The 14,187-nt window shown below is 33.0% G+C and overlaps 1 protein-coding gene across 1 annotated transcript in view; it reads right to left on the reverse strand.

Moving 5' to 3' along the window:
• Positions 1 to 14,187, reverse strand: part of ptprsa (protein tyrosine phosphatase receptor type Sa) — a 246,800-nt gene that overhangs the window by 109,392 nt on the left and 123,221 nt on the right. The window contains exon 5 of the mRNA XM_051094491.1: positions 915 to 1,060. Coding sequence (XP_050950448.1) covers positions 915 to 1,060 — 146 coding nt within the window. The remainder of the gene's footprint in view (positions 1 to 914; positions 1,061 to 14,187) is intronic.

Below are 14,187 nucleotides of genomic sequence, written 5' to 3' on the forward strand. Positions count from 1 at the left end.
ATACTAGAAACTTCCAGGCAGGTGTGTTGAGGTAAGTTGTAGCTAAACTCTGCAGGACACCAGTTTGAGCACCCCTACTCTTGGGGGAATGGTCTTGTAACTTCCCTGCTGAAAGTTTTGGATTGATCAATCCGCATCCTCAACTTTTGACCCTCACCCCTAACCCTTTTCATGTTTACATCAATTAATTTTGACAAAAAAATTGTTGTGTTATTTTAAGGCAGCAAAATGTCCTGTAACGTCTAGATGTTGCTGTGAGCTCAAATTATGCGAGAGAGTTAATTAGGCTCCTGCGGTGCCTTCGCATTTGATGTCATTGTAGCGAAACAGTCGCTCGAATCAATAGGGAATGACAAAGAGGAACGAGGCTCTTTGTAAGCCAGTGGCAAAACTCTCTTCGGTTTTTCGGGGGGTGAGTTTTCAAGGCTACGATAATGAGAAGCAGCCTGGTGATGGCACACTGTCCTAAGCGTGCGTAGATCAATATCAAAGCAAAGCCTTCGGGGGGAACGAATTAATTCAAACCCCTCACGAAATGACTTTTAAATGCAACCAAGATGATAATTCGAGCATACTCTTGGGTTCGCGCCAACCACCAACGTGTTTTTATGTTGATGTTTTTTTTTTTTGAGGGAAGTTTTTCATCTTTGTTGAATAGTGACAGCGTGGTTAAATGCGGAGCTAGTTTTAATTAAGACACACTAAACATTGATCAACACTACAGCTGCCAGCTGTGTTATGACAAAAGAACACAGCAAACAAGAAAGGAATATAAGACTTACGCTAAAACCCACAGAAGCTAAGATATGTACGCTATGTAAACACTCGAGATTGAAGCTAAAAACAGTTCCAGATGTCTTTTTGATGGCATTTAGTGAGAAACGCCACAGAAGCGCTAGCACGCTAAGTCTCACCTCAATGCGTTGAGAGTTCACCCTCTTTCCTTTCTTATTCCAGGTTACTCTTGGCTTGGGGTCACCTGTGGCTTGGCATACGAAGGATACGACACCTCCGGAGACGCCGATCATGTCGACGGGTACTTTCGTGAATCTGGGTGGAGCTAAGAAAAAAGAAAACCACGATTAGCATTTAGCCTTTTTGGGCACAGGCTTACATTTTGACAGTCCGGTCAAGAGTCAAGAAAGAGATTACGACAGCTGATATCACTTCCTGGAAATGCGAATCAAGCTGAGCACATTGCATTGTGGGTAAATACCCTCTTGCAGTGTTTTTAGGTGAACTGTGGTGAATGCACACATGCTCCTAGCAAGCTATAGTGAACAGTGATTGCAGGTAAAGTGAAGCTAACCCAATTCGTCACAAGGCCACTGTAACAGCAAATCAATTAAATTAAATTACAGAGTGATTGAACGCACACCCACACACAGTTATTCAGGGTGCGTTCGAGCGTAAAATAGCGAGTGAGGGGACTACGACTGGAGTGGACTAGTGACCCGTTCTGCTACGATAGAGACGTCGACAAGAAACGGGGGCCGTCGTGCGTCAACGCAAATGGAAAGTGGCTGTTTTTCAGCACGCCGGTAATTACACCACAGACAATGTGCACGTCGACGCCGCTCTGAATAATTTATTGGCCAATGAATAATAAAGTACCTGCGACTCTGCCTTGATTTAAAAGCCCCTTGTCAGGTGAAGCATCCAAAACCCTACGCACGTTTCCCGTAAGACATGCCAGCTGTAAGCTAACGACATCCAGGAGTGACAGTCGCTGACGACAGTTCGTGACCCAGCTATTCCAGCTTCTGGAGAACAGGAGCTGTCATCTTTTCTACCATTACTGCTTGTTCTTTGTGGATTACGCTAGTTTTGGAAAATACAAAATTGTCTTTTTTTTTTCCCCTCTCAGAACCCAGCACTGTTTGTTCTCGCTCATCAAATTATCATGCTGTCTACCTCGACTCTTCTCGGCGGGCCTCCGCCAGCGCTCGCTTTTTTTCTCTCCGCGGGGCAGTAGGTCAAGCTTGACACAACAAGACATGAGAAGAGGCTCTCTAGGGGGAACATGCTAAAATCCAGAAAGCGCACAGATATGAGGAGATGATCAAACGGTCAGGCAAGCACGGCAAATTAATTATTAACCGCCTGTGGGCAGGCAGACGAGCCCCTGAATCTAAGGGTGCGGATAAACACACTTTAAGCGAAGTTCCAGAGAGTGGAGAAGGATGAAGCCTGAGGACTTTCTGTTTTATTCTGAAGTCGTGAAAACTCAACTTTCGCAACGCAAACGCACACAGGTTCATGGCTTTAGTTCGTATGAGTCATAATTGTTTGGTAGAGCAAAAACAAGACATCAAAAACATCATGGGTTCTTTGAACCGTGAGCCCGGTGGAACAGCTCCGGCGAGATTTTCAGCATGTCCTTCTGTAGGAGATGGACGCTGACATTTCAGACATAAATAAATAAATAAATAAATAAATAAATAAATAAATATTATTTTTACTTTAAAATAAAATGGTGTAATTTGCATTTGTTTTGGGGGGGAATTAGGATAGACTTCTATATTGCAATATTCTAAAAATAATAAAAAAGTTAATCAAACAATAAAAAGAAAATGTTATAAAATAACATAATTATAATAAAATCTAATTTCTGAATTAATTAATAGAATATTCAGCTAAATAAAAAAGTTCAAGAGGAACTTTGTCAGCGTGAGAAGTGAGAAATCCTGGCAAAAAAAAAAAAAAAAAAAAGAAAGAAAAGTAGTAGTTTTAAAATCTTGAAGTTTGCAGGGTAAACAACAAAAACCCCTCAATAAATAATTTTTTTTTTTTCTGTATATAGAAAAAAAAATTGACTTTTATATTGCAATATTCTAAAAATAATAAAAAGTCAATAAAAAGTAAATGTTATATAATAACATAGAAATATAAAATATAAATAAATTACATTTGTTAAAACAGTATAAAAAATATTTTAAAAATTCTGAAATAATAACTTAAAATAAAGTAAATAAAGCTCAAGAGAAACTGAGAAATCTTGGCAAAAAGTTAAGTAGTTTTAAAATCTTCAAGCTTGAAATAGTTACTTTTTAAATAATAAAAAGGTACACAACAAAAAAATCCTAAATAAATAAATAAATAAAAATTTTACTTTCTCTCTATAAACTAAACTGAACTAAGCTAAGCTAAGCTAACATAACAACATAACATAACATAACAACATAACATAACATAACATAACAACATAACATATAACAAACTTTCATTTGACTTTGGGGTCATTAAAATTGACTCCTATATTGTGATATTCTAAAAATAATAAGAAAATTAAAAAAAAAAAAATGTATATAATAACATAGAAATAATAATAATAATATATAAATAAAACAAACAATTACATTTGTAAAAACTGCATTAAATATATATTAAAAAATCTGAAATAATGATTAAAATATTCAGTTAAATAAAAAAGGTCAAGAGGAATTGAGAAATCCTGGCCAAAATAATAAAAATAAAAATAAAAATCATAATAAAAAGTAGTTTTAGAATCTTGAAGTTTTAAGGTTTTCCATTTGAAATACTTTTATTGTTACTTTTTAAATAATAAAAAGGTAAACAAAATACTTAATAAATAAATTAATATTATTTTTACTCTCTCTATATAAATAAAATAAAATAAAATAAAATATAATATAATAAAAATAAAATGGATTTTCATCTGCTTTTGGGGTAATTAAAATTGACTCCTATATTGCGATATTATAAAAATAATAAAAAGTACATTCAATAAAATGTAAAAAGCTATATAATTACATATAAATAATATTACAATATAAATAAAATAAATGACTACATTTGTTTTTACAAATTGTATCAAATATTAAGCATTATAATATATATATATATATATATATATATACACACACACACACACATATATATATATATATATATATATATTTTTTTTTTAATATTAATCAAATATTTAATGGTAATATAAATTCTTAATGACAGAAATAAATGTGCAGTGTTAAATTAATAATAGGTTGGGCAAGAGCATGTTGTTAAGAACATGCATTTTTTCCTTTTCTGTATGAATAATCATGAAATAATCTTTGTGATATAAAAACTTTAGAAAGTATGAAAAATGTATGACAGAACATGCACGAATCTACCACTGGCAAAAAAGCCAGATCTAAATTGCTCGCTATTTCAGCCCAGGCTTTTCTTTTTAGTCTGTAAACAGTCAACTGACTGACCAAAGCAAGCAAAAGGCCAAAAGTCCTCAATCAATCATTTAACCAAGAGTCCAAGAGTTGAAAAGGACTAAAATGTGAAGGGTTACAGATGTACTTCAAAACCAGTTGTGACTGATGGGTTGAGGTTATAGTCTAACCTCTGCGGTGTAGGCGTCTCGCGTACCGTACGTAGCCCGAGGTCACGCGTTCCCGCCGGCAGCGTATCGACGCTTTACCCGCGACCGTCAGCGGCCACACGCGCGTATGGATTTTGTGACACCCGCGTTTGACGAGCGCTCCAGAGTGTAATAGAGAAGCTTTGACGAGCCGCGCTACTTCACCGGACGAAGAGGATCACTCGCGCAATTAACCTTTCCACTCATCCAGACTCACTTCTGCGCCAGAGCAGGTGTTTACGGTACACGCCACGCTATGAAGGAGAAACAATACCAAATTAACACGCTTTTCATTGTCCTGACAGCGCAAACAAGCACAGATGTGGAGAACAAACGGTGAGTAAATGCATATGGTGTAATAAAGCAGTAACTGATGCCCGGTTACAGGTGTGTGCACAAACTATATGATGTGGGTTACACAATTAGATTTAAAGCTGTAATTATCTGTTTTATGACTGCATCGGTATAAATATTCAGGTCGATATGATATAATCTGACTGGTACATGTGTTTATGATATATATGCTTATTTTTATATTTTATTATTATACTTCATTACAGTTTATTATGGTCATATATTAATATCATTTTTTATAAACATGAAAATAAGAAAATACAGAAAACATTTATATATATATATATATATAGAAGAAAAAGTACAATTTATTATAGTATTTTTTAAACATGAAAATAAGAAAAGACAGAAAACAAAAAAGTATATATATATTAAAATAAAACTTAAATATGTACTTGTTTCATGTTAAAAAAAATAAAATATTATAGGAAAATATTATATTAATGATTTATAATTTCTTAATCGTAATATTGATACAGACATGTATGTAAATGAAGATAAAATAAAATATTTAATTATAATAAAATAATACAATAGCAGGTAACTTGTTCAGAAATATATATATATATAATTATAATTATTGTTATTATTATTATTAATAATAATAATTCTTATTAATAATAATAATAATAATAATAATAATTATTATTATTATTATTATTATTATTAGTAGTAGTAGTAGTAGTAGTAGTAGTAGTATAAAATAAAAAATAGCAGGTAACTTTTAAGGGAAAAATAGATTTTATTTTATTTTATTTTTATTTAATTATTATTATTATTATTGTACTTCATTAGTTTATTGTAGTACATGACAATAAGTAATAATGAAGCAATAATAAATAATATAATTAAACATATAAATAATAAATATAAAATATTAATAATAGCTAGTTAAATTAATTAAAATACAGTAGGTAACATTACAAGCAGAAAGCTTTTTAGGGATTCATTACAGTTTATTATGGTCATATATTAAGATATATATATTTTTTAAACAAGAAAATCAGAAAAGACAGAATATATATATATATATATATATATATATATATATATACACATATATTTATTTATTATTTATTTTTTTTAATAGCAGGTAACTGGAAAAACAGATTTTATTTTATTTTATTTTATTTATTTTTATTTAATTATAATACATAACATACTAAAACAAAAATATTAACAATAAATATAAAATACTAATAATAGCTAATTAAATTAATTAAAATACAGCAGGTAACTTTTTACTTAAATATGTACTCTTTTCATGTGAAAAAAAACCCACAGGAAAATATAATATTAATGATAATATATTTATAATATTATGGTAATTATAAAAATGAATAAATAAAAAAATTATTAAAAAAAAGAAATGAAGATAATATCTGATAATATATATATAATTATTATTAAATATTATTATTATTATTATTATTATTATTATTATAAGAAAAAAATAGCAGGTAACTTTTAAGGTAAAAATAGATTTTAATTTATTTTTATTTTATTATTATTATTATTATTATTGTACTTCATTACTTTATTGTAATTGTAATTGTAAATCTAATATTAATAGTAATATATTAATAATACACACTTATGAAAATAAAATAAAATAAGAAATATTACATTATAATAAAATAATACAATAGCAGGTAAGTTTTCCAGAACGAAGACCACATTTTATTATTACTTTAAGCAAAAATATAGATTTGATGTATTTATTTATTTACATTTTGTTAACATTTTTTAGTTTAAAATTAAATAAAAAAAATACTAAAATATTTTAAATATATTTAATATTGCTAAAAATGAAATTTTGTATTAAAGACAACTTATTTATTAATTAATTTATGGAAAAAAGTATACGAAAATAAATGAATAACTACTACTACTACTACAATTACAACTAATACTATATATACATATATTATTCACTTTCATTTTATGGCAGATATGTTGTCAATAATTCATCATAACTGAGGGTAAAACCATACTTGTCTTCCTCCTCATGCATTATTCTGCTTTCAGACTGTTTCTGTCGCATTAACAGCTGCAGGACTTTCGAAACGCTTCCAATAACATGTTTCTGCCGCCTCCATTTGGAGAGACTCCTATAATGGGAGGCTCGGGGTGACAGACGCGGTTAGATGACTAACACCATAATCAACGGAGAAAAAAGACCTTTCGGGGCTTATATTAAAAAAAAAAAGAGCTCCATTATATCGAGAATTAGAAAAACGCAGGCGCAAAAATGGCAGCCCATCAGCGGCGTTTAGGGAAGGGGAGAGAGCATCACTTGTCGCCCATCTTGTTTTAAAATAGCCACCTTTCAACCGCTGATTGAGGCTTATCTGAAAGGGTAAAGAGGAACATTTCGGTATCACGCGCACTTTAGCTCTCAAAGAGCCAATTACGGGGATCCCGGTGCCGGATAATGTCCTGAGTGGCTGTAATTTGAGAAATCAATGTGAGCAACATGTTCAGGTAAACATCTGCGGCGTTCACGCTCTAAACCAACATCTACATACAAGTCAAGCACCTGCTTTTGAACACAATCGACATACTCAAAATGTCAAAGAGGGACTTGTAGAGGGACACCCAAAAATGATCATTTCCTGTTCATTTAACCACCCTCGGGCCATCAAATTAGATTTTGTTAGCTAAAACCTTGCTCCTTGGTGATTCGTAATATGCAAGTCAATGGTTACCGGCACTTTAAGAATCAAAAAAGCACAGGCAGACAACACAAAATTAATACGAGTGGCTCCTGACGATATATTCAGGTTTTATGAAGCGAAACGATCAGTCTGTGCAAGAAACTGAAGATTACTTACAACTTTATTGCCTGTAATCCAGAGCCTCAGACAAATAAGTGAATCTGATTCTTTTTTGCAAACTGATTCTTTTGGACAGTTTGATTCAATTCACTAGTACATGTAATCATGCAATGACGTAACGTTTATGCAATTAGATCAATAAAGCAGCAAATAATAATGTGAAATGTGAATGTTTTACATGTCTGAAGCATACAAAGTGAATCAATTCATCTTAAATCAACTCACCTTTTTAAATAAACAATGAGAAACGATAAAAACGTTCATTTGGCCTCTTCATTCAAGTGTTTGATTCACACATTCGCATATCAGCAGCTCACTGGTCTTTGGTCCGAGTCGAACGTTCAATGACTCAGTTGGAGCACTGAATCAGTTCATTCATCACAGAATCAGATACGCCGTATTTTGACTGGGAGTGACAGTGAAAGTGAGTTTTGATTGAGTAACTTGTAGATCTGTGCTGCTTGAACCATGAACTGATTCAGAAAATTCAGTCTGATTTGGTGAATGACTCATCTAGTTCACCAAAAAGAATCGGTTCAAAAGAATCACGATTCATTTGTGAACCAGACATCACTCTGGACTGTTTGTCTGAGGCTCTGAATTAGAGGTAATCGTCAGCAACGCAATCGACAAACTGGACTTGTAGAGGGGTAGTTCACCCAAAAATGAGCATTTGCTGTTAATTTAACAACCCTCATACCATGCAAGATGACTTTTGTTATGGTTACCAGCACTTTAAGAGTAAAAAAGCACATGCAGGCAACACAAAATGAATACAAATGAAACGATCAGTCTACAAGTCAGTTTAAGACGATTCAGTCCAATTTGATGAACTGATTCAACTAGTTCACTAAAAAGATTCAGTTCAAATGAATCATGATTCATTCATGAACAGGACATCACTCTCGAACATTTGTCTGAGGCTCTGAATTACAGGTAATGTTGTAAGTCAACTTCAGTTTCTTGCACAAACCAATCATTTCACTTCATAAGACCTCAATATATCATCAGGAACACAAACTGACATCCTCAAAACGACAAAAGAGGGACTTGTAGAGGGGTAGTTCACTCAAAAATGAACCTCTGCTCTTAATTTAACCATCTTCACGCCATCCAAGATTACTTTTATTATGGCAAAAGTCTAACCGGCACTTTAAGAGTCAAAAAAGCACACGCAGACAACACGAAATTAATACGAGCGGCTCCTGTCGACATATTAAGGTCTTATGAAGCAAAACAATCAGTCTGTGCAAGAAACTGAAGATTATTTACAACTTTATTACCTGTAATTCAGAGCCTCAGACAAATAACAGAATCTGATTCGTTTTTGTGAACTGCTTCATTCAAGTGTTCGGTTCACACATGCGCATATCAGCAGCTCATTGGTCTTTGGTCCAAGTCGAACTTTCAATGACTCAGTTGAAGCACCGAATCAGTTCATTCATCACCGAAACAGATACGCTTTAATTGAACTCATTTTGAGTTGGAGTGACTGTCAGGCGTCTGAAAGTGAGTTTTGTTTGAGTAACTTGTAGATCTGTGCTGTTTGACGTGAACTGCTTCAGAAGATTCAGTCCGATTTGGTGAACTGATTCATCTAGTTCACCAGAAAGAATCAGTTCAAAAGAATCATGATTCGTTCATGAACCAGACATCACTCTGGACTGTTTGTCTGAAGCTCTGGATTAAAGTAATAATGTTGTAAGTAAAGATCAGTTTCTTGCACAAACTGATCGTTTCGCTTCATAAGACCTCAATATATCGTCAGCAACACAATCAACAAATTGACATCCTCAAAATAAGAAAAGAGGGATTTGTAGAAGAACAGTTTACCCAAATATGAACATTTACTGTTCATTTAACCACCCTCAGGCCATCCAAGATTACTTTTGTTATGGTTACCAGCACTTTAAGAGTCAAAAAAAAGCACATGCAGGCAACACAAAATGAATACACATGGCTCCTGACGATATTTGAGCTGCAAACCGTTTGAGACGATTCAGTCCGATTTGGTGAACTGATTCATCTAGTTCACCAGAAAGAATCAGTTCAAAAGAATCAAAACTGATCGTTTCTCTTCATAAGACCTCAATATATCATCGGGGATTCATTTCGTGTTGCCTGCATGTGCTTTTTTGGCTTACAAAGAGCCAGTGCCCATTGACTTGCATTTTATGAATCACCAAGGATTACATTTTCAGCTACAAATCTTCTTTACTGTTCTACTGAATAAAAACGCCACCTGCACGTTTAACAGATGTGCGTCTTGCAACGACAAAACGAGTGTGAGTGTGGGACGGAGGCGAGAGGAAAAGCACTGAGTCTCAGGTTTAGCTTCGGCTGCTTGAACACAGAGATTTGTGGCCGTGTGCTCGACTGCTTCTCATATGGTCTCTGCGGGCCTCGTCCGACCGCGCTTCATCCTCCCAATTGGACTTTTTCTCTTTTTCTCTCTCTCTCTCTTTCTCCGGCCACATGAAACCAACACGCCTATCAGTCAACAGATCTGACTTCAGAGCGGGCCATTGCTATGGAAACACGCGGGCCGAGCGTTTCTCTTTTCGCCCGCTGCGTGCAGGAACGATAAAAGGACAGAAAAAAGATATATATCTAGTTATATGGGGTAATGCAAATCGTAACTCAAAAATATAGTTGTGGAGCATCTGCGAGCAACTAAATCGACTCAGAAGAGATTTCTAAACAGATGGCGGTAAAGGTCATGTGTGGTTTTTGTGCAGATGTTTTCGTGAGGTCATCGTTAGCGCTTAGCGGGTCGCTTAGATCTCTTACTGCAGAGCAGGACAACTGCGTTCGGGCAAAACATACCGGTGTCTGTGATATAATTATCTTTCAGACTTAAAAATAAGAATCTAAAAATAAAAATAAAAAATAAATAGCATATATATATATATATATATATATATATACTTATAGATTTAAAAAAGATAAATAAATAAATAAATAAATATCAAGTCTTAATAACACCTAAATTATTTCTTGTAGACCAAAACAAAAAACAAAAAAAAAAAAAAAAAAAAAAAAAAAAAAAAAAAAAACAGAAAAAAACTCTATTATAACTAATTTGCCAGGATTTAAAAAAATAGCAAAAGCATAAATACATAAATATATAAATACATAAAATACATAAATAAATAAATACAAGTCTTAATAACATTTCTATTTCTTATAGACAAAAAAAGGGGGAAAAAAAGTACAAAATATATTATAATTTAAAATCTCTACTATCATTACCTTACCAGGATTTTAAAAAATGCAGAAATAAATAAATAAACAAACAAGTCTAAATAACATCTTAATTATTTTGTGTAGACAATAATAATAATAATAATAATACAAATAAAGTTACAAAAACAACATATTACAATTTAAAATATCTATTTTCATTAAATTAATATAAAAAAATAAAATAAAAATCACCAAAATCATAAAAGCACTAAACAAACAAACAAACAAACAAATAAATAAATAAATAAATAAATAAATATAAAGTCTACATAACATCTTAATTATTTCTTGTAAAAAATAAATCTAAATATAAAATATAGTATAATTTTAAATCTCTATTATCATTAACTTACCAGGATAAAAAATGCATAAATAAATAAATAAATAAATAAATAAATAAAAAGGTTACAAGATCATAAAACCATAAAAAGCAATAAATAAATAAATAAAAGCTCTAAATAACATCTTAATAATTTCAAATGAGGACATTTGCTTTGCAAAAAAAAAAAAAAAAAGACAAAAAAAACAGAATATAGATTTTTTTTAGCATTAACTTTACAAAAAAAAATCATCAAAAAAAAAAAATAAAATAAATGTGATTAAAATTAATTACATTTGCTTATATTTGGGAAAACAAATAAATAATAATAAAAAAATATTATTGTCAGCTCATCAGAATTTAAGTTAAAAACTAAACTAAACTAAAATAACTTAAACATCTCAATTATTTCTCCTAGAAAACAACGAGAATTAAGTGGATAGAAAATGGAGATTTCAGCTTTTCAAGCTTTTCTCCTAAAATAAATAAAAATAAAAAATAGAAATAAAAAATCTATAATAAAAGTAATTATTAATACTCGCTTAGCAAAATTTTTATTGAAAAAAAAACAACAACTGAAATCTCACATTAATCCTACACATCAATGAAATTAAGTGGAGAGCAAATCATCATCAGCTCATCAGACTATTCATTTTGAGATCTCTGTGCACATTTTAGGAGAAACGTAAGGACTTAAATGAACATAATGGGTGATAAAGTGTACGCAAACTATCAACAACAGGGAGTCACTTGAGTTTGCCCCGCTGTGCTTGTCCTCTTCCCACAATCCTCCTGTCATATTTCTACAATTACCACTGATTACGAAGCTCCAAGCTGACCCCAAAGAGCCGCTTGTTTGTGGATAAGAAAATGTTTAGCAGGTGCGGGGTGAGCAAGTCAAAGTCTACTGAGAGCTTTAGAAAATTAAGTTCAACAATAAGGCCAATTTTGCAACGGCCGGGCCACTGAGGCGAGGAGGAAATTGCAACAATCTAATGTGATTTGCAGCGTCCTCTGGCGATTGCTACTTGTTGACAGGCCTCGTAAAAACGGACACCTGCGATCGCTCCGGGGGTAAAGTCCTAGGAGTGGACTACGAGAATCTCAGAAGAGCATTCAGGAGTCATTTACAAAGATCAGATCATGATAAAGCTGTAAAAGACGGATGTGAAGGTAAAAAATCCAAGCTGGATATACACTAAATCCCAAATGGCGGTGAATAAACATCTCACTGTCGCTAACTGAGAAACAGACGACACAAACAACATCATTATGTCAGTCAGGCTTGAATTTAACGGCTGACCGCTTTTAATTGTAGCCGTGACATCAATTATGCAAATGAGAACAATAAACAAACTAAAACGAGCGTCAATAGATCAAATAAACAAACTAAATCATCAAATATTCGCTTCGGCACATGTAATACATGTGGACACTCCGGTATCCGTAAACGATTCGTTCCCTTCGTATTTGCTCGCCAATCGATCGCAGACTTAAAAAAGAAAGCGCCTTTTTAATCTATCGACGCAAGGGCTCATGGGACTCGGGTAAAGGGCTCAGCCGGTGATGCAGGATCACGAAGGTGACATGCAATAATCATTTTTGACATTCAGTAAATCCGAGCCTGCTAATCTGCTTCATGATTAATCTGGACTTCCCGGGAAAGTGTGTGTGTGTGTTTGTATATACAGCAGGTGGAGGTGACGCGATCCAGCGAGGCGCCATCTGCTGGTCAAATTAACTACTGGAAGACTTTAAAAAGATTTATTTACACACCCTTGTGTGTTTCCGAACACGTTTGACTTAGTTTTTGTGTAGAACATAAAAGAAGATACTTTGAAGAATGTTCAAGCTGCTTTTCCATACAAAAATGTACATACAATGTGTGCTTCATATTACAAGTCTCCCAAAGTCATACAATAGATTTAAGGTCATTTCTATGGTAAATCTGAAATCTCATCGTATATTTAAACTTGACATGAGAAACAGCAGAAATTTATGTCCAAACTGGAGTTGCATCTTCTTAATTATGACATTATTTGCCTTAATAGAGAAAAACATTGTGAATTTGCACTTATTTTCCACATTTAGATTTGATATACATCAAGTCATAAGTCATAAGGACGATCTGGAGCATCATCTTTAATTATAATGTTTCCTTTATTAAGGCAAATTTGGACATATTTTGCATGCAAAGAGAGAGAGAGAGAGAGAAAAAGAGAAAAAGTCCAAGGCTTTTATGGTGCTTGAGCTTACTTGGAAAAGCACAACACAAACATGTCAAAACGGCAGAAATCTGCACAGTTAGTGTCCAACTTTTTAAATATACACATATTGCATGCAGACTTGGAATATGTTGTATGAGTTGTACGGACAACTTTTCAGATGGCTTTTTGCCAATTCTTGACTTTGACATGCCCTAGTCATAATTCTGAGAAAGGAGCAGCATGAACATTTGTCAAAACGTCTAATTTGGTGCTCTACGAAAGAAAAAAGTCATATGGGTCTGGAACACTATGTTGCACACTATATTCCAAGTCTCCTAAAGTCACACGGTGGATTTGTGTGAGAAACTGTAAGAAATTTAAGTCTTATGATTCATAAATCTGAAATATATTTTGTACTTTTGCACATTCAAACTTGACATGCAAGATACTTGAAACACCAATGTTTTTAATTGTGGCGCTATTAACTTTAATAAAACTAATAACTTACTAAATTTCTACATATTTGGCATGCAAAGTCTTTAAAAGTCATACAGACAGGTTTTCTGATGCCTTTTTGTCAGTTCTTGAGCTTGAAATGCCCTTGTCACAACTCTTGGAAAGGAGCAGCATGAACATTTGTCAAAACGTCTCTTTTGGTGCTCTACGCAAGAAGGAAGTCTTATGGGTCTGGAACACTATGTTGCACACTATATTCCAAGTCTCCTAAAATCATACGGTGGATTTGTGTGAGAAACGGTAAGAAAATTAAGTCTTATGATTCATTAATCTGAAATGTATTTTGTACTTTTGCACATTCAAACTTGACATGCAAGAGACTTGAAACACTAA

This window comes from Labeo rohita, chromosome 22, assembly GCF_022985175.1.
Source record: "Labeo rohita strain BAU-BD-2019 chromosome 22, IGBB_LRoh.1.0, whole genome shotgun sequence".
Lineage (NCBI taxonomy): Eukaryota > Metazoa > Chordata > Actinopteri > Cypriniformes > Cyprinidae > Labeo > Labeo rohita.